This window comes from Herpailurus yagouaroundi, unplaced genomic scaffold (assembly GCF_014898765.1).
Source record: "Herpailurus yagouaroundi ecotype Mexico unplaced genomic scaffold, PumYag 159, whole genome shotgun sequence".
NCBI lineage: Eukaryota > Metazoa > Chordata > Mammalia > Carnivora > Felidae > Herpailurus > Herpailurus yagouaroundi.
Genome location: NW_024412400.1, coordinates 80406415 through 80426700, shown reverse-complemented (window position 1 = coordinate 80426700; position 20286 = coordinate 80406415). Strand labels below are relative to the sequence as shown.

Genomic DNA, 20286 nt, shown 5'->3' with positions numbered 1-20286 from the left:
TGCTCAAGTCTGCTTGTCTGGAGTGTTCAGACCCACACACTTATGTCACCAGTCCCAAGTCTCTAATTATGCTCCTCACTCTTAGAAATGAAAGATAAATGGCATAGATATAAACTTCCATTTGTCAGAATTGATTTCCTGTTTTAATTGGGGGGTGTAATAGATCCGTCTTTTCCAGCAACAGAAACATGTGTGCTCTGATTACATCTATCAGTCTTGGATTCAGGGAAGTCTAAGAAAGGAGGCACACAGTGACAGAAACACACTCCCTGTTGGTATCTTTTCACTTCCCTTAAATAGATGCAGGTTTTTTTCTTGTGTAATTACAAGCTAAAAATATCAATAACGTGAAGTACAATTTATGCTGTGACTGCCCTTTCAAAGTGAGCCCTTACTTGTCTAATTCAGGTTGAGAATTCCTGCCTCTGGGGTTTTATAATTCATTCAGCCTCACGTCTTTTGGTGAGGTTTTCCCTTTCTTTGCTACTTGGAAAGTGCTAAGGAAATTCATTTTTTTAAAATAGGAGTCTCAAGGCCCCAAACTGCTTGTGGCAAACTCCTCCTGGTTGTTGACAGTCAACAGAGCGGTGAAAAATAACCCACAAGACCGCACATCTGGAGGCCATAGAATGGAGACCCAAACTGGTGAGCCACATGAGCTTTATCTCCGTGAGAGCTTTGGACTGTCCTCAAAGACTCAGACTGCCCCGTAAGTAAGCCAGAAAGCCTCCGTGCCTCCCATTTACAAATCACTGCTATAGCTTTCATATGGTTACTATATATTTGTAATGAATGTCATCAACAAATCAGCCAACTAACAAAGGGGCCAAATAAAAGAAGGCAAAACAAAAAGCATACAATTTTCATGAACACCACAGCTATGACAGAGGAAAGAGGGCCCTATGAATGACAGAACTGAAGGACATATTTTTCTAGGCCCATGAGTAAGTTCCCTTGACCTTGAGACTCTACTTTCTAATCCTCTTCAAAAGACTGCACAAGACTGCACGCATTAATTTTATCGGAAAGCATCCTGAGGGGGAGAAGGCCTGGGTAGGGAAACAGGTTACGGGAAGATGTGACAGCTAATGGTGTGACACGGACCCAAATACGTGCGAGGCCTATACTAGGAAGACAGACTTGATTGCTCTCTGTGCACGTCCGCCTCCCTGTGACCTCCTATCTGTAGACTGGCAAGACGTAGAGGTCAGCGCCAGAGAGAACTGTGGACTATTACACCTGGGGAGCTTTAAGACAGGCTCTGTTCTAATGACCAGACTGAACAGCTCGGAGAAATTGAGCGGTTTGTCCACTGTCACACATCTTGTTCGTGTTGAGGCCAGGGAGGGCTACCCTGGTATCCTGCCTATTTCCAACGTACATACTCTGCAGCTGAGTCAACTTTCTCACAATCAGAGCCACACAAAGATGTGACGGATGAGCCCCAGGCAAGCCTTTGAGCAGAAACTGGGGTGAAGGACCAGATGGATTAATGGACACCGGTTCCTGGATTAGAAGAGGGGATTAACAAACTCCATTTTTAAGGTCCCATCAAATCCTGAGATCCTACAGCTCTGTGAGAGAAGAATGTGTGGCCCAGACACCAGGCAGTAAGGACAGACTCTTGAGGGGACTGGCAGGCTCGAGGGGACAGAGTAGACTGCCTACTTGTGGAAGTCCTCAATGCAGTGAATGAGGCCACCAGCGTCCACGGTGAATGGGATCCCGTCAAGGCTGCGGTGGCACATGACACAGGTAAAGCAGTGAGGATGATAGGCCTTTCCGGTGGCTCGCAGGATCCGCTCCATGATGGGCTTGGAGCACACACTGCACTGTTCCAGGGTGTTCTGGGGAAGGAGAGATAAACACCAATGTTAAACTGGGACTTGAGGAGCTCCACGTATTTAATACCTTATGGCAAGACCAGCAGTGTTTGTTACAGACACAATTGGCTCATGTGCCTATCACAGTACTTGGGAGAAAGCAGAGTGCATACCTTTATTATAGAGACAAGGAAACACGTAAGATACATCAGGGGTCTTTTCTAAATTCACCCAGGTAGTAGGTGGCCAACCAAGCATTTAGAACACATGTCTTCTGACTTCCGTCCCTTTTCTACCACTATTGCAGGGTTGATGGCAAACATTTCTGTAAAGGCATGTACGGTAAATATTTCTGGTTTTGTTGCAGCAATTCAGTTCTGCTGTCATAGTGTGAAGGCAGTTGTAAATGCACAGGACTGTGTTCCAATAAAACTTTACTTACAAAAGTGGGCTGGATTTTGCTCACAGCTGTAGTTGTTTGACCCCCTGAACTGCATAACCAAGGTTCTCCACTGGAAGAACACCTCACTATTCTAAAACTTGATGAGTCTTCAAAAATCTGGGAGGGTCACCAACGACCTTAAGATTTTAGGAGGGTCTGCCTGATGATGGAGACTCACAGAGCATGCCAGTTGTAGAACCCAATCAGGGCTCAGCATAATCCATGAGGGCTTTTGATTATTTAAAGCTTTGATTCGAACACCACCTCCAAGTTTAGTGTTGTGCACCCTGGACAGAAAAGAAAGTCAACTTATCTGTCTTACAAAATATGCTGAGCTTTAAAAAATGAAACCCTCACCAAAAGGGATACCATATATTGATCAGGACTTGGAAAGATTGATAAAATTGGCTATTAACTTTCCATCCTTCCCTAGAATCCCATGCTGTCTACTAAACAACCTTGTTATATGCTATATTACAAGTGAGATGTCTGGACTGATTCAGAGTTTACAATCTAGAATAAACCTGGGATGGGGATCTTATTAGAAAGATGCAGAACTGGAAGGGATGTGGAAAGTAAGGAGTAATTTCCCTCTTACCATGAGAACCTTTAAATAGCTCTCACACAAGAAATGCCTATAGGTAGATAACTAGTGTGCTGATGTCTCAACCACAGCAACAGTCTCTGATTGGCTTTCTTGTTTGCATCTCTCCTTCTCTAACACTTCCCTGTTCCCTAAGTGACTTCCAGTTTCCTTTCCAACACACAGATGTGACCAACTAACTTTGCTTCTAGCAAAAACTTCTATAGCCCCACAATGTGATAAGAACTAATTCCTTACCTGACATTCAACCTCCCTTTCTAGGGTCAGATTCCCCTAATGTCTCAGATTGCTCATGCTATTTCAAATCTATGAGAAACTTCCATAATTCTGTGCATTGGCTAATGCCTAGAATGAACTACAGTTTATCATCTTGAACTTTCAAGGTACAGGTCAGAAGGCAACTCTCCAGTAAAGCCTACCTTGATGCCTTCAGTTGGAATCAATTGCTTCTTTCTCTACCCTTCCTGAGCACTTACAGTGTTCACTGTATTAAAATTATTTGCACATTTGTCTATTTCTTCTATTAGACTAATCTCTTTAAGGGAAGCAACTATGTCTTTTTAAAAAAAGCTATTAAATTCCGGTGCAGTTAACATACAGCGTTATATTAGTTTCAAGTGTGCAATATAGTGATTCAATAATTCTATACATCAGCCTGTGCTCATCACAATAAATGTACTTTTAATCCCCAGCACCTGTTTCATCTATCCTCCCATTCACCTCCTCTCTGGTAACCATCGGTTTGTTCTCTGTGGTTAAGAGTCTGTTTCTTGGTTTGTCTCTCTCTTTTTTCCTTTTGTTCATTTGTTTTGTTTCTTAAATTACACATATGAGTGAGATCAGATGATATGTCTTTCTATGACTGGCTTATTTTGCTTAACATTATACTCTCTACTTCTATCCACGCTGTTACAAATAGCAAGATTTCATTCTTCTTTTATGGCTGAATAATATTACATATGTATCCCTCATCCATTCATCTGTTGACGGAAGCAATTATGTTTCCATAATTTGGCTATCATAAATAACATCACAATAAACATATGGATGCAGGCATCCTTTCAAATTAGTGTTTTTACATTTTTTGAGCAAATACTCAGTGGTGTGATTCTTGGATACTAAGGTAGTTCTATTTTTAACTTTTTGAGGAACCTCCCTACTGTCTTCCATAGTGACTGCAGTAGTTTACATTCCCACCAATAATGCACAAGGGTCCCTTTTTCTCCACATCATTGCCTACACTTGTTTCTTGTGTTTTCAATTTTAGCCATTCTGACAGTTGTGAGGTGATATCTCATTGTAGTTTTGATCTGCATTTCCCTAATGATAAGTGATGTTAAGCACCTTTTCATGTATCTGTTGGCATCTGTATGTCTTCTTTGGAAAGAACTCTGTTCATGTCTTTTGCCCATTTTTAATTAGATTATTATTATTATTGTGTGTGTGCATGTTGAATTGCATAGGTTCTTTATATATTTTTGGATACTAACCCTTTATTGGATAGGCTATTTACTAATATATTCTCTCATTCAGTAGTTTGCCTTTAGTTTTGTTGATTGTTTCTTTTCATGTGAAGAAGATGTAGTCCCAATAGTTTATTTTTGCTTTTATTTCCCTTCCTCAAGAGACATGTCTAGAAAAATGTTGCTACGGATGATGTCAGAGAAAATACTGACTGGGCTCTCTTCTAGAATATGTATGGTTTCAGATGTCACATTTAGGTCTTTAATCTATCCTGAGTTTATTTTTTGTATATGGTATAAGAAAGTGGTCCAGTTTCATTCTTTTGCATGTAGCTGTTCAGTTGTCCAGATACCATTTGTTTGAAGAGACTTTTTCCCATTGTATATTCTTGCCTCTTTTATCAAAGATTAATTGACCATGTAATCGTGGATTTATTTCTGTGCTTTCTGTCCTGTTCCATTGATTCATGTGTCTGTTTTTGTGTTAGTATCATACTGTTTTGGTACTACAGCTTTGTAGTATAACCTGAAATCTGGAATTGTGACACCTTCAGGTTTGTTTTTCTTTTTCAAGATTGTTTTGGCTATATGGAGTCTTCTGTGGTTCCATATAAATTTTAGGACATTTTTGTTCTAGTTTAGCGAAAAATGCTGTTTGTATTTTGACAGAGATTGCATTAAATCTGTAGATTGCTTTGGGTAGTATCAACATTTTAACAATGTTTGTTCTTTCAATCCAGGAGCATAGAATATGTTTTCATTTGTTTGTGTCATCTCCAATTTCCTTCATCAATGTTGTATAGTTTTCAGAGTATAGGTTTCTTGCCTCCTTGGTTAAGTTTATTATGAGGAGTTTTGTTATTTTTGGTGCAATTGTAAATGGGATTGTTTTCCTAATTTCTTTCTGTGCCTCCATTATCAGTGTATAGAGATGCAATGGATTTCTGCACATTGATTTTGTATCCTGTGACCTTACTAAATTAACAGTTTTAGTAGTTTTTTTTTATGGTGTCTTTACAGTTTTTTAAATATAGTATCATGTCTGCATGACTGTCAAAATCTAGACTGCAAATAGTCAAAGTCTCTTTCTTTCTTACCAATTTGGATGCCTTTTATTTCTTTTTCTTATCTGATTGCTGTGACGAGGACTTCTAGTACTCTAATGAATAAAAGTGGTGGGGCCACTTGGTGGCTCAGTCAGTTAAGGGTCTGACTTCGGCTCAGGTCATGACCTCACGGTTCATGAGTTTGAGCCCTGTGTCAGTCTTTGTGCTGACAGTGCAGAACCTGGAGTCTGCTTCAAGTTGTGTCTCCCTCTCTCTGCCCCTCCCCCACTCCTGCTCGCGCTCTCTCTCTCTCTCAAAAACATTAAAAATGTTTTAATAACATCAAAAATTAAATTTAAAAGTGGTGGGAGTGGACATCCTTGTCTGATTCCTGATCTTAGGGGAAAAACTCTCAGTTTTTCACCATTGAGTATGACATTAGCTGGATTTTTCATATATGGCCTTTATTAGGTTGAGATATATTCCTTCAGAACCTACTTCGTTGATGTTTTTTTTTTATCATGAATGGATGTTGTACTTTGTCAAAACCTATTACTGCATCCATTGAAATGATCATATGATTTTTATCCTTTCTCTTGTAAATGTGTTGTATCATGCTGATTGATTTGCAAATATTGAACCACCTTTGCAACCCAGGAATAAATCCCACTTGGTGAATGATTTTTTTAAACGTATTGTTGGATTTGGTTTGCTAATATTTTTTTTGAGGTTTTTGTAACTATGTTCATCAGAGATATTGGCCTGTTGTTTTCTTTTTTCTCTTTCTTTCTTTCTTTCTTTCTTTCTTTCTTTCTTTCTTTTGTAAGTGTCTTTATCTGATTTTGATATCAGGGCAATGCAGGCCTTGGGGACCATGTCTTAAGAATATATTTTGCTGTCCTATGCTATACCTAGTATAGTATCTGGAATAAAACTAAACCCAGGTTGAATGTGTGAAAAAAAAAAAAAAAGGAATATTGTTTACATCCTACCCAGGCATCTCTGGGCTGGTCTGACTCTCCTGTCTCTGGAATCCATCCGAAGATGAATTGGTATATCCATCACCATCCTCTCCTCAAAGCTGTGGTTGCTGAAAGTTCTGAAATTGCTTAGTATGCCTCTGGTCACAGTCTAAACTCATGGAAACTATTAACCTATTTTCCCCCCATTTTGAAGTGGTGAAATTAAAATAGCAGAAGAACATAAGATGAAAGTCTGGAGAAAATGATGCTCTGGACAATGAGGGCCCTGCTTTTTTTCTACCCTGGTGATCTGAGCTGATGTGGCTGCAAACTGTCTTCCCAGGGCTTGTATTTTGCTCTTCTGCGGGTTTTAACTTTTTTTTTTTTTTTTAAGGCAGTCCTGTAATCCTGTAATGGAGTTGAACAAACCAGAAAATGCTTGACCAGAAAATGTGTTTGTTTGCATTGAGGCTTGGCTGCAAGATTTAGCCCATTTACTCAAAACCAGCAGCAGCATATAAGGTTGAGTCAGTTTCTAAGGAAAGACTTTATGGTCTGTGGAAACACTGTTTAAAGGACAGGTAATCTGAACACTTATGCTACAAAGGAAAAACTGTGTAAAGTATGCCTACAGTGAGACGACTATAATATGCCCACAGATCAGAACATGAAGGTTCCAAGAATACAGCTGACTGGAAGCTTGGGCTAGCACATGGTAGAGGAGGACATATTAAACTTCTCTAGTCAGCTCCCTTTGCTGTACTCTTCTCCTTTCACTCTCTAGCTGGTCCACTAGGAGCTGTAGACATATCTTCTCTTAGAGCAAGGATAAAGACTCTTATAAAGCTTACCATGGTAAGTGTAGCTACGATCTGTCAGCATACAAAGTTATTACAGTGTTACTGACTCTATTCACTGTGCTGTACTTTTCACCTCCGTGACTTATTCATTGTACAACTGGAATTCTGAATCACTATGTTGTGCACGTGAAACTAATATACCATTGTAGATCAGCTACACTTAATAAAAGACTTTTATAACATTAGAGTGGAGGGAGCAAGAAGTTCCTCTAGTCCAGCCCTCTGATTTCACAGGTGAGAAAAATAGACCCAGAGCACTGATACACTTGGATGTGAGTCATGGAGTTCATTAGGGGCAGAGGAGGGATTAATACCCCAGGTTCCTGAAACTACCTAATTCATACAGGGATCTGATGATCATTGTGTTGCCATAGGGAAGGAAAGTTGCTAGATGAAGAATATGAATTGTTTCTCTGGCTTTGGTAGCATCTACTGTATGCCTTTGGGTAAATCATTTCTTCTCTCTAGAGCTCACTTTTCTCATCTATAATACAATGATTAATTCCAACTCTGCAATTTTATTGCTTGTGATAGATCAGAATTAACCACAGTGGGAAAAGGGTAATGTTTCCATTACTAGAGATATACTAGAAACAACTGGACAACTCCTTGTCTGAAGTTTGAAAGGAAGGTTCATGTGCTAGCAACCTCGACTGTATAATCTTTACGATGCCTTACCACTTGAAATTCCAGAAATTACTGGTGATAGAATTTCAAGCATGACAGAGGAAGAACTCTGTGTCTCCTTATAGATGAGTATTTTAAAGCCAGACTAAAAGATGCCCTCTTTTCATAAACACAGAGCTTTTGTAAAGCCAGTAAAAATGAAATGTCTAATAAAATAGTTTTTAAGGAAATAGACAAAGAAATAAGTCTCCAAGCAAATAAGTGACAGAAGGGCATCTCTAAGTATGTCTACTCAAATTGCATCTTGTGTGCAGTACAGGTGCTATGGCTAAGGGGAGGGCTAGGAAGAAAGAGCACACTCTAGCATAAGAATGTTTCATGACCTGGTTCTGGATCCATCACTACTGCTCCTTCCCATGGATCTCACCTTCCAATTGCACTCTGAGTGCTTTGCCACCACTTTAATAAGCTACATTCTTTTACAATCCCAGAATATCTCACATCCTTCTTCGCCTAGAGAATACCTATTCATTCTTCAAAGTTGAGCTCCAATGTCGCCTCTTCTGAAAAACACTTCTAATTATCCCTCTGCTCCCTCTCCCTCTCCCACTGCTAATTCTCCCCAAGAAAAATAAGTCACTTCTTCCACCCCCATAGGATTATATGATGCTTCTCTGATGACAATGATATAATGTACTTGATTTCATGATTTACACCGACCTCTACAAGCAAACTGTGACCACCCCCACCCACCTTGCGTGGAGCCATAGTCATTGGATGAGCTTCTTAGGAAACAGATTCTGAAACAGAGATTTGCACATGGGAAGTTACTGGAGCTAAGATGCTTCTGCAGAGTTGTCCTTCCTTGAGGCTTGGGGGTAGGGTCTTACAACTCTGCATCTACTGGTCAGTGGATACAGGATGCTCTCAAGAAGGAGTGATCTTGGGTGAAGAGGTTCCCTTCAACCAACTGAGAGTAATTACCAGAGAAGGAACTCAGCTATGAATGGTCAGGGTGGGGGGAGGATAAGAGTCTTGGTCATGAAGAAGGGTCTGGGATGTACACTATAGCCTCCACACCAGAACCATCCTTGCCCAGGACCTGCACAATCCCTGACACACAGTGGGCAACTGCTGACCAGCTGTGAGGCACCTTGCAGCTTAAGTTGAATGAAGAGTCTGGATTTCTTTTCTTTTTCAAAAATTCTAGGCACCGTTTGAGGGTTTATTTATTTTTTTTTTTTAGAATCTTGAGAAATGTTTTAGGCAGTTACTCCAATGAAGGTATGGCTATAGGGAGAAGATGTTAGAGTAGCAGAAAGAACAAGGAAGCTTATAAACTTTTCTGAAGTGATGGCAATACAATTGCGATTAAAAGCAAAAAAGTTAAGTGAAAATAAAAATAAAATCACAAACAAATCTTGTACACTAAACTCCCAAATGTAACTGTTTTTAAATTGGAGATACAATCTGGTTGTATCTTTTCTATCCTTGGGTACTGTATAAATAACTTGTCTAATTCACAGGCAGAAGAGCTAGAAGAATCATCTGAATATAAATGAAGCCTATAGGTAACATAAGCATTAACTACTAGTTAGATGACAGAAAAAATATGTCTAAAATTTGCATATTGCATAGGTGTGTGTGCATCTTCAATGGTTAGGTATTTTAAATCAAGACACATAAGTATTTGAAGATGCAGAAGAGTATAAAGTGTTGCCATTTAGAAATGTTAAAATTTTCATTTCATAAAATTAAAATGTGATCTTATATTCAATCTTTATTGTTTTTTTTAGGTACAAAAGCAGTTTTGAAACAGAAAAGACTCTTGGAAAAAACGAGGGTGACGTCTCATTTCTCGATACAGTTTTGGTCTCGTTGGGATAAAAATAACAAGAAACAAGAAGAGTTTGAAGATATTAGGCTCTTAAGATCTTTAGAAGTGACTCTTGTCCAGGAGTTTTCAACTCTTCCCCACCTCTCTCATAATCCTTGGCGCGGGGAAACAGTTACCAGGGCAGAGCATCCAAAATAAGCCCAACTCACTCCTGGATGAAGAGCATGAAAGGATGGCACCTAAGGGGGATCCATATTGTACAGTTTAAAAACCATGATTCGAGTCCAACTACCAGATTCAAGAAACTAAGGCGCAGAGAGGGGAAACACCTAGTAGCGGATTTGGGGTTGGAATATTGATCTCTTGATTCTCCCTCCATTGGGTAATCCCTTGCCCATCACACTATGCCTACTTCATATTTCAGAAGACACACTCCGTTTCACAAACATAAGGCATTCAGACTGGCTACCTACAAGTTATATGCATATAAATAAGGAGAGGAAATGTGTCAAGATCTTAACACAGTCTGTCTACTGTCAATTTCATTGGCTCCCACAGGGTATGATAGAAAACTCATTGTTGTGTACCCCCATCATCTACAACAGTATGCTTGCATAAAACTGATGCTCCCCAAATACTGGTTAGACCATGCATGAATAAACACTGGATAGGCATGTCCATAAAACAAAATTATTCTCTTTAACCATGCAAAACAGTTCTCTAGTCCGGGTTCCAGGTGTACCGCATTGTAGAGGGTCAGAGGGGACCAGGGGCTTCCATAGTTCCTGAGTGGTCACCTTGGGTGAGGAGAAGCCCCACCCACTGATTCCAGGGGCTGAATGCATGCCATCATTTCCCACAAGGATCATGATGTAAAGCAGGTTGGGAAGCACAGCTTGGGCTTAGGTGTTGGTGTTCCCAATGGAATAGCAATGTGGTGCGGTAAGAAGGGACGAGGGCTACAGCTCAGCAAACCTCCACTGAAGTGCCAGTGACATTATTTAAAGTCAAATAATTATATTCCGTATCTGAATTTTGTATTCTAAACTTTTTCTGGATTTTGATAATCAGTAAGTCTTCCCAAATGATGGCAGTACTTTTGGGTTTCCCTGCAGATGAAGACAGCATTTTACCTTGGTAGTTCTCCTAATAACCTGTATTATACACTTCCCTACAGCTCTGCCTCCCAGTGAGGAATACATTTCCTATTAAGAAGTTTCTTGCACTTTCCAAGTGTCTTTCACCTATATCTGTATCTGTATCTTCATCTAAATCGTTCTCTGTATCTCTATTTGTATCTGTATCTGTTTCAAAACATTGAAAATAAAAATGGTAAGCCCAGTATCTTTCCATGCCTACGACTATGATTTTTTAAAACCAGAAACAAAACTCCTATTCTGTAGATGAGAATTCTAATTTTTCTAAATAGGAAAAAACTTTTGGGTCAATTTATGAGATGGTATGAAACCCTTAGAATGTGTTTTCTTTTGATGTTATTAGCCACACACAAAAATACAGCTACGAAACATGTAACTGGAAATTCAGTAAAATAATTCAACATTCTTATTTTTTTGTTTACTTCCACTAATTTTTTTGAACAAAACTCTTTGTACCCAATGCCTGTATTACCTCAGCTTTCATATAAATACCTTGTAAGGAAACTTTTTGCATGATTTTCTGATGAGCAAAGCAGCCAGCCTCGCCACTTAATTTAGCACTGCAGAAAGCCTAAGGAGTGGAACAAAATGTCCAACATTCTGGCAGATACAGAGGCAGAGAGAACAAAGATACCATCCCTGCCCTCAGAGGTTCCCCATGTAGTGGGAGGAGCAGACACTTCTATAAATAACTGACTAGAGGCAAAGGGCAGAACACATTGCTATTATGGAGGAATGAGTAATGTGTGATGGAAACAGAGAGAGTAATTACTGCTGAATGGTAAGGGACCAGGCAACATGGTGATGGTGTGAGGCTGGGAATCTATCTGGGTGGGATTTGACTTGGCTCTTGGAGAAAAAAAAAAAAAAAAAGGACATTATAACAGGCTTTGGAATTAACGTTGTGTTACCACAAGAGTTTTCATTATCTAAATCCCAGATACGCCTACATTGAAACAAAATTCCTTTCACAGGAAGAGTTTGTAACAAAGTCAGGGTATTGAGCAGAGCTGGTGAAGGGGAACTCCACACTGCCAGAGATGAACATCTGTGTGTCAATTATATGCATGACTATTAATGTACAATTTAGCAAAAAAAAAAAAAAAAAAAAAATCTTGCAAAATTTTCTGTGTGTATTTGGACTACATAAACTGGATTTAAAATTAAGAAACACGTCCTAAAATCACAAGCAAAAAGGCTGACACAAAGGACAAAAAGATCAGTACAATTAAGTCAGTGTATCCAATTCTGCCAGGAGCCACAAATCACATTTTTGACCAAGTAAATAAAGCCCTGTTGCTTCTTCTGAAGCACTCAGGTTGCGATTACGATCTGAGCTTTAGGAAATTAAAAATAAAATCCCACTGAAGGACATTTAGTTTATCTATACCTTAAGGCCTGGAGAGGTGGTGTTTTACCTTAAAATGTGTAGCCCTTATAGTACGCCAGCTTTTCCTAAACACTTCTCTTGAGTGTCTCATAACCCTGGAGGCATAGGATGAAGGCGGAGGGGGCTGAGCCCTGATGAATGTGCCAGACCTTCATGCCAGCAGCAAAATGAAAAGATCATAGCACTCCATGGAGACTACTGAGAGAGGAGAAAAAAGAACAGAATTCTTTTCCTTCCCAGCCAAGTCAGATCACAGATTTGCCTTCACCACACTTTCAAGGTACAGTCTGTTGGGACTTGTCAACTCAGGAACCAGAGCAGTGAGACTGTCATACGCAGCGAGAGAAGGAGTGACAGATGCGACACCTGGGCTAGAAAGTCCAGGCAACGTTCCTGACCTCACTGGCCTTTAGTTTGCTTATCTACTAAATAAGACTCAAAGTGTTTACATTGCAGTGCTGCCGGGAAAAAATGAGATCCATAATCTCATTATATAATAAATACTTTTATGTTGTTCTCCTTACAAATTCTAAGGGTTCTGGGACATATATTTAATTACCTTGGCATTCATTGATCATTTAATTGAATTACTATATCTACGCACTACATTTCTCTTTTTTTCTAATTTGTCCTTCACCATTGATTCTTCTACATTTTATAGAAGAATTTTATATCTCTACTTTAAAAAAAAATGGATTATTTAAGGAATCCTGTGTATGATACTCTGAGACACCTGGATAATACCATCATATAAAATCAGCTTCTGGATTCCTAAGAGATTTTTCCCTCCTGCTTCCTGGGAATTTTGTGAAAAAAGCTGTTGTTACTTCTATTGTGAATATAATTGTACCTCAAAACCATAAATTTCTTAGTCCTTCATGAAAGTAATATATATTATTTTATACTCCGCAAACAAAAAATGACAGCTTGCCTTGGTAGAGTTTTTAAAGTTTACTCAGGGCACACAACGAAGACCACATTTAATCTCTACAACTATGTATGACAGGAGGTAGAATGGTAGAATTCTTGTCCCAGTTACATGTCGCTTGCTTATAGATGTGGCTGGATTTGAACCTATGTCTTCTAAATTCAAAGACAAAGTTGTTCATTCTTCTTCTTCTCGCTGTCCTCCAGTTAAGTTTCTCCTATAAGTCTCTATCTGGTTCATGTGATGCCAATTACACTGAATGTGGTTATGAATTTCTAGCAAACTGCCATAGCCTTTCACAAGTAACAGAGTTTGCCTGAGCTTGAAAAAACTTATGAAAATCATCTTGTTCAACTCTCTCCCCTTAGATGGTAGCACATTGCATTCAAGGAGGTCAACTGCTTGGTGTTGTAACTAGGGAAAGAGCTGACTGAGTGCAGGGCCTGACTACTGTGGTTTCTATATAGTGTTCTTTCCCAAACACCACGCTGGATCATTCTGGAGTACCAAAACTTTTCTTTGGTGTTCTGGCCCTTGTTAGCAATAAGAATATGAAAACTAATGTTGGTTAATTATTGACATAATTACTTATATCGCCAATGAAAAATCATTAGTTGAGTATATGACGTAATTTGGGTTTTTGCCACTGTCAAAACAAGGCTGTCTCATACCGATAAGTATGGTGGCCCTCTGGCTAATAACTCAGGGAGCTAATCCTATCCTAAGCCTCATGGCATGATGTCTTAGGTCCAACTTTCATAATTCCTGCTACTTGCAATTTATAAATAGAGGTTATTAACAGAACTCAGATCAGTTCCCCTGAGGTAGTCACTTTCTGGAGTAGCTGGAACTTCACAGCTTATACAACACAATTTCAACATCCGACTATCAGTTTTTTCATCTATAGAATGGGATACTAATTATTGTCCAGTCTATCTTTCAGGCTTTTGATAATGAGATAAGAAATATAAAATGCACTCTTAAGAATGTGAAGATTAGATAGAGAATAAGCCTGTGGTTACCAGAGGGAGGTGGGTGGCAGATGGGTGACATAGGTGATGGGGATTAAAGAGTACACACATCATGATGAGCACTGAGTGATGTATAGAATTGCTGAATCACTATATCGTACCCCTGAAACTAATATAACACCGCATGTTAACAATACATGAATTAAAATTTAAAATATTTAAAAAAGAATGTAAAGAGATGTAAAGATATTATTATAAAGTTCTTTTCTCTACACAAAATTACTGTTCCATGTGAGGATTGACCCTGATTCTTCATTCTTTAGTCTCTGACTAATCAACTGAGCCTACTTTCCAGTTTTCTTATTACTGGAGAGAAGACAATATGAGATGTACATATAGACATTCATAATCCCATGCATATTGAGTTTGGGAAAATACAGTGCGCTTTTTGTTTCCTTTCCTTTTTATTTTGTTCTCAACAGACATTTTGGGTTGTTGTATTTTTCTTTCACTTACATACGTGGAACACCTAATAAGCGATGGAACAGGTACATATTATGCATTTAGAATGTGCACATACAAGTCTCACGGAAGGTATAGTTTGTCACAGGCTGCTCAACTAAGTCCTTGATACCTGTGCCTGTGAGGCACCATCCTGACAACCTTCAATTTACAGTGGACAGGAGGTCTCAATGAGGAAAATGACTTCTCGTTGGATCACAATGCTAACCTCAGGACTATTTGAATCTAGGATTGAAGTAGATGTTCATGGAACCTCTGCATGGTATGGTGACAAAGAAAAGACCCTCTGGCAAAGGCTGTGCCTAGTCTTGGAAGGTCAACCCCTGGCAGTGAGGCCTACGCAAAGCATTGGCTTCTTTGGGCCTAAATTCCTATACCTATAAAATAAGAGACGTTATTAATAGACCTCTTGGTCTCTTGAAGCTCTGTGATGGACTTGAGGATTGAACAAAAATTTCAGCAAGGCAGGGCTCTTTCTTTGTCTTCTTCACTGCTTCATCCCCAGTTTCCTAAAAAAAATGTCTGGCACATAGAAGCAGCTCGATAAATATTTAATGAAGCAAATGAATGAATGATTGGGAATGAATACTCTAAAAAGTCATCCAATAGCACCTACCCCCAAAGACAAACCTTAAATTCCATAACCATCTTCAGATGACCTTCCGTCACCACCCTATATAAGCAGCTCCTTCTCCTGGGCCAGACTCTATCTCATTGCTTTTTTACTTTCTTCATACCCTTATCACTATCTGGTATCACCTCATGCATTTAGTTGCTAATATGCTTATTTTTTTAATGTTTATGTATGTATGTATGTATGTATGTATGTATGTATGTATGTATTTAGAGAGAGCGTGAGCGTGAGCTGGGGTGGGAGGGTGGTGGTAGGGAGAGAGAGAATTCCAAGCAGTCTCCATGTTGTGAGCACAGAGCCGGAGGTGGGGCTTGATCTCAGGAACCATGAGATTGTGACCTAAGCAGAAATCAAGAGTTGGACGCTTAATCTACTGAGCTATCCATGCACCCTGACATGCTTATTATTTTATTTCCCCACCAGTCTGTTTGAGACACTACGGCATTCAGTCTCTGGAGCAATGTTTAATACATACCAAACACTTAATAAGTATCTTTTGAGTGAGAAAAGTATATGACATTAAACTAGCCAACATCTAAGGTCTCTTCCAACTCTTGAATTCTTTAATTCTACCTCAGCAAAAGTGTGTTTTTTTAAAAAAAAAAATAGTGCTACTAATTTTGCTAAGAAAACACATGATCTGAAGTTAATCACACAACGTAGGTAAGACTCTTACTTACAGTATTTGTCTACTGTGGGTAACTGACCCATCCAGGGGCAAAACCTAAGACCAGGAGGTTTAAGCAATGATGTTTTCAGCTACATGTATACGTAGTAATGACTGCCTGCCTGCCTGCACATTTCAGATCAAAATTAAATCCATTGTGAATCATACATTAGAATCAGGATCTGCAAGCAGAGACTAGAAATACTCCCAATACCATTCTGCTCACGTGTCGGCTCCCTTCAGAGTTGCCTGAAACTCAGCTCTGCCAAGATGTTTATTTTCTACCTGACTTTATGAATTGCAATTACTTCCTAAATTATAACAAGCCACAAGTGGTCTGAGCCAAACAACAAGGGTCACGGAAGGTCTATCCTCGTACTCCTGGGGATGACAGAAAAGCTTGTTTGAACCAAACTTGATCCTCTTTCAAAAGAAAGGGAAAACTTTAAGCTTCTAACTCTTGGGAGTGGTAAAGAGAACAGCCAGAGGGCCATGAGCTAACTTCGATTCTCTAGAGATCAGTTGAACAAATTTGGCAATGATTTGGCTTCTGTTGAAAACAAGCCCTTCTAATTACACTTCTGCCCATGGAAGACAAAAGACAGAACCATCGCTTAGAAAGGCCATTAATGACATGCCAACATCATGGCTGCGACTGTGTAGTTTTCTTTTGAGCTGGGCGCTGTTGACATGAACTTCAAACACCCGGCTCTGGAACCCATTCATGAGAATGTAACCTCCCGAAAAGCACAAAGGGAAGTCGGTGAAGTGATTTGCTTCCCTTGAACTGTTCCTTGGCTGTAATATTTTCTGACACCAGAAATAAAATAATTCCATGTTTTTGTTCCTCTCTCCATCCCCAAGGAGCCGAAAGTGGTTTACATTAAGGAGGTATGAAAGGCACAGACAACAAGTACAGGGTTTTCCATTCTGTAACTGCTGAAAGACAAAGGGGACAGAAAATACAGATGTTTTCTCTTTGCTGCTGCAAAAGAGTGGGGGACTAACTCTTCCAGTGTCTCTGGAATGCAAATTTTCTTTCACAGTTTAGCAGTCTTTTTTGGATTTCAGTACAGTGAACTAACACTTTCCTGGATTCCAAGACCTCCAGAGAACCAGATGGAGGGGAGGAATTGGGAAAAAAAGAACCCACGCTACTTGAAAAAGGTATGAATTTCTCACTCCACATCTAGCCAAAAGCTCTGAAAATTAGAAGAGAGAAATCACTTTTGGTTTGTTCAAATGCATGCCATCCTAGGGTTGTTTGTGGTGGGTAAAAAAAAAAGCTGAAGTGATTTGATGTGATTTGATGGTTTTGAGTCTGCGTTCAGTTTAAGCTAGGAAGCAAACTTTAACACAGAGGATATGTTTACTATCAAAGGCAGGAAATAATGTGGATGGAAGAGATTGCACTAGAGGATCATTTTATATGCTGGTGTTCCAAAGCCGGTGACCATGCCCAACGCCAGACTCTTTAACTTACACTCATGGCTCTTCACGATACTGTCTGACCTCTCCTTTCCAGGCACCTATCCTACCACCCCCTTTAGGCAGTATTTTTTCCTGTCAACCCAAGCTTCTTAACACTTCATGCTGGTTGTTCTTGCATGCCTATCCATCCACTGGTGCCTCTGCGTTGAGCATTTTTCTTTACAAGTCAGATGGCTAAAGGTTTAGGGCACAGGGCATATGAATGTTACCTCCTTTATTAATCATTTCCCTACACTTTTGTTCCTTCACAGCACTGTGTGAGGACCCTGTGTGACACTGTAGAGACTGTGTAGACCCTGAGTGTATAGTATTATTTGTTTATAGGCTGTGGAAAATGCTAGAACATAGTACACCAGCCCAAGACAACAACACCAATGCATATCTCAACCCACATGCTCTTTTTCCAGTGTGGCCCTGACAATCCACTAAAGAGAGGTGGGGTTTGGGAGGACATGTGTAATTTTTATTGGGATAAGTACCTCGATTCCCTCAACAGTTCTTTATGGGACATCACTTCTGTCGGTTTGTCCTCCTAACCATCATCCCCTGCACAAGTTCTAGTTTCTCAACTTCCTTCAGTGTGTGAGGCCCGAAAACAGGCACATGACACTAGGAACCATTGTATCCCCTGTTCTGCACACTCCTTTTTGTACAGGTGCAGCGGAAGAGTATGTTTACTTTTCTGTGGTCTTATATATTATTATGGATCTTGGGGTCATAGTCTCTCTCTTCCAAATCTTTAGTTTTTTCTTTTTTTTTTTTTTTTTACATGAACATCTGTTAAATTAAATGACTTTCATGTATACTTGTATAGTGAAATTTTTAAGCTAAGAATAAGATTTGACTTTTGTCCCTCTTATACTTCATCTTGTTGGATTTGGGTCATTGTTACAGATAATTGAAGGTTTTCATTATATTAGTGATGATAATTTACTTTGTACAATTCCTGCTGTTCTTTCTCTGGAACCAATAAGTTCCGGTGAGATAAACTTCAACAGCTACATGTTGCTACTGTTAAAAGATTTTTGACATTAGAGTTAGCATCATCTTTTTTAATCCCATCAGGCAACCAAGTCCTATTATTTTGCCCACTAAATATTTGAATTCCATTCATTATTTGCTATGTCTACCATATTGTTCTATTGTCTCTCATTTAGGGGATCACAATAGCTCATAACTGGTCTCTCAACCTCCTATTTGCCCCAACCTCATGCTCTTTTTCCAGTGTGGCCCTGACAGTCCACTAGAGACGTGAGGTTAGGACATGTGTACTTTTTATTGGGATAAATACCTCAATTCTTTCAACAGTTCTTTATGGGACATCACTTCTGAGATGCCCAACCCCAGTCTACCACCAAATGGGCCTGCCTGCAACATCCCAGCACATCAGGCCCACCAGTCAGCTTTAAAAACTGAAGATTCCTGGGTTACCTCCAGACCTGTTCAATCATTATCTCTGGGGTTGGGCATCAGGCATCCGTAACTTCTAAAAAGTTCTAGGATTGTGCCAGAGCTTCTGGATCTTTCTGGATTGGCTGGGATTTGAGTTTTTATAAAGCGAAAGAGAACAAACAATGCATCTGAACAAATTTATTATGGGTATCTGGAGAAGAGTCAAGGATTTAGATTCCTTTCAGTTATTTTCTGGGAAGTGAGGTAGTCTTAGGGTTGGAGGAACCCCCAGGGAGGAAGGAGAAAAGAGACGGGAAACTGACCCCTGCAACGTCAGACACCTGTTTTGTACTAAGCGCTGGGCTAGGCTCTTTCATGGACACTATCCTATTTAATTCTGTTTTAAAAAATATTTTTAAACATTTATTCATTTTTGAGAGATAGAGAGAGACAGAGCATGAGCGAGGGAGGGGCAGAGAGAGAGGGAGACACAGCATCTGAAGCAGGCTCCCAGCTCTGAGCTGTCAGCACAGAGCCCAACGCGGGGCTTGAACCCACAAACTATGAGATCATGACCTGAGCCGAAGTCAGACGCTTAACCAACTGAGCCACCCAGGTGTCCCTATCCTATTTAATTCTTAAAGCAATGTCAGGATGATGATAATATCACTATTTGAGACAAGAAAAAAAGACTGAAGTTTAGAGTTTTTCTTCATATGCACCCAAAGTCACAAATTGACACATAGGAGGAATTAAATGTGGCTGACTCCTATCTACAAGGCCTTGGGATTAATAAATAATAAACTAACATTTCTTAAGCAAAGGAGAAACATTGTATCTTGTATAGATATATAAATGATGATTTTGTATATACTCAAAATGGTCTTACAGGTTTTATTAAAGATGACATCTCTATGAGAAAAATCTATGGTGTAGTAGAAAGAGCATTTGACTAGGAGTCTGGAAACAGAACATTAGTCCTAGAAACGTCATTAATTTGCTGTGATGCCCATTGATAGTTGTTTCCCTACATGTGCTCTTCCGTTCTTTCTTTATAAACTCCATTAGCTAGGTACACAGCTGTCCGGAATACATATGACATTTTTTAGCCTTCAGTGCAGCTAAGTTTGGCCATGAGACTGGGTTCTGGCCAAAGGGTTGAAGGTGGAAAGGAAGAATCCTTGGAGAGAAGGGGTCTGCTCTCAGTCCACTGAAGTATGGGAGAAGCCATCTTGACCCCTCATTAGATGGGAGAAGCCATCTTGATCCCTCATGACCCCACGTGCTGAGCATGGCAGAGAAACAGCAGAATACTGGGTCCTGGCCTACCACCGTCCTAGATCCCCTGCTTCCTAGATCCCCTGCTTCCTTACAGTGAGACAGAAATGAACATTATCTCATTTTGTCACAATTACTGTTTCCTGTCACTCCAGCTGAACCTAGCCCTAACTAATACACTTGCTTTATAAT

At 39.7% G+C, this 20286-nt stretch overlaps 1 protein-coding gene across 7 annotated transcripts in view; it reads right to left on the bottom strand.

The window, feature by feature from the left end:
* LPP (LIM domain containing preferred translocation partner in lipoma) overlaps positions 1-20286 on the bottom strand; it is a 692086-nt gene that overhangs the window by 12832 nt on the left and 658968 nt on the right. For all 7 annotated transcript variants that reach the window (XM_040481153.1, XM_040481156.1, XM_040481155.1 and 4 more), the window contains one exon: positions 1669-1847. In XM_040481153.1, the coding sequence (XP_040337087.1) occupies positions 1669-1847 (179 nt within the window). The remainder of the gene's footprint in view (positions 1-1668; positions 1848-20286) is intronic.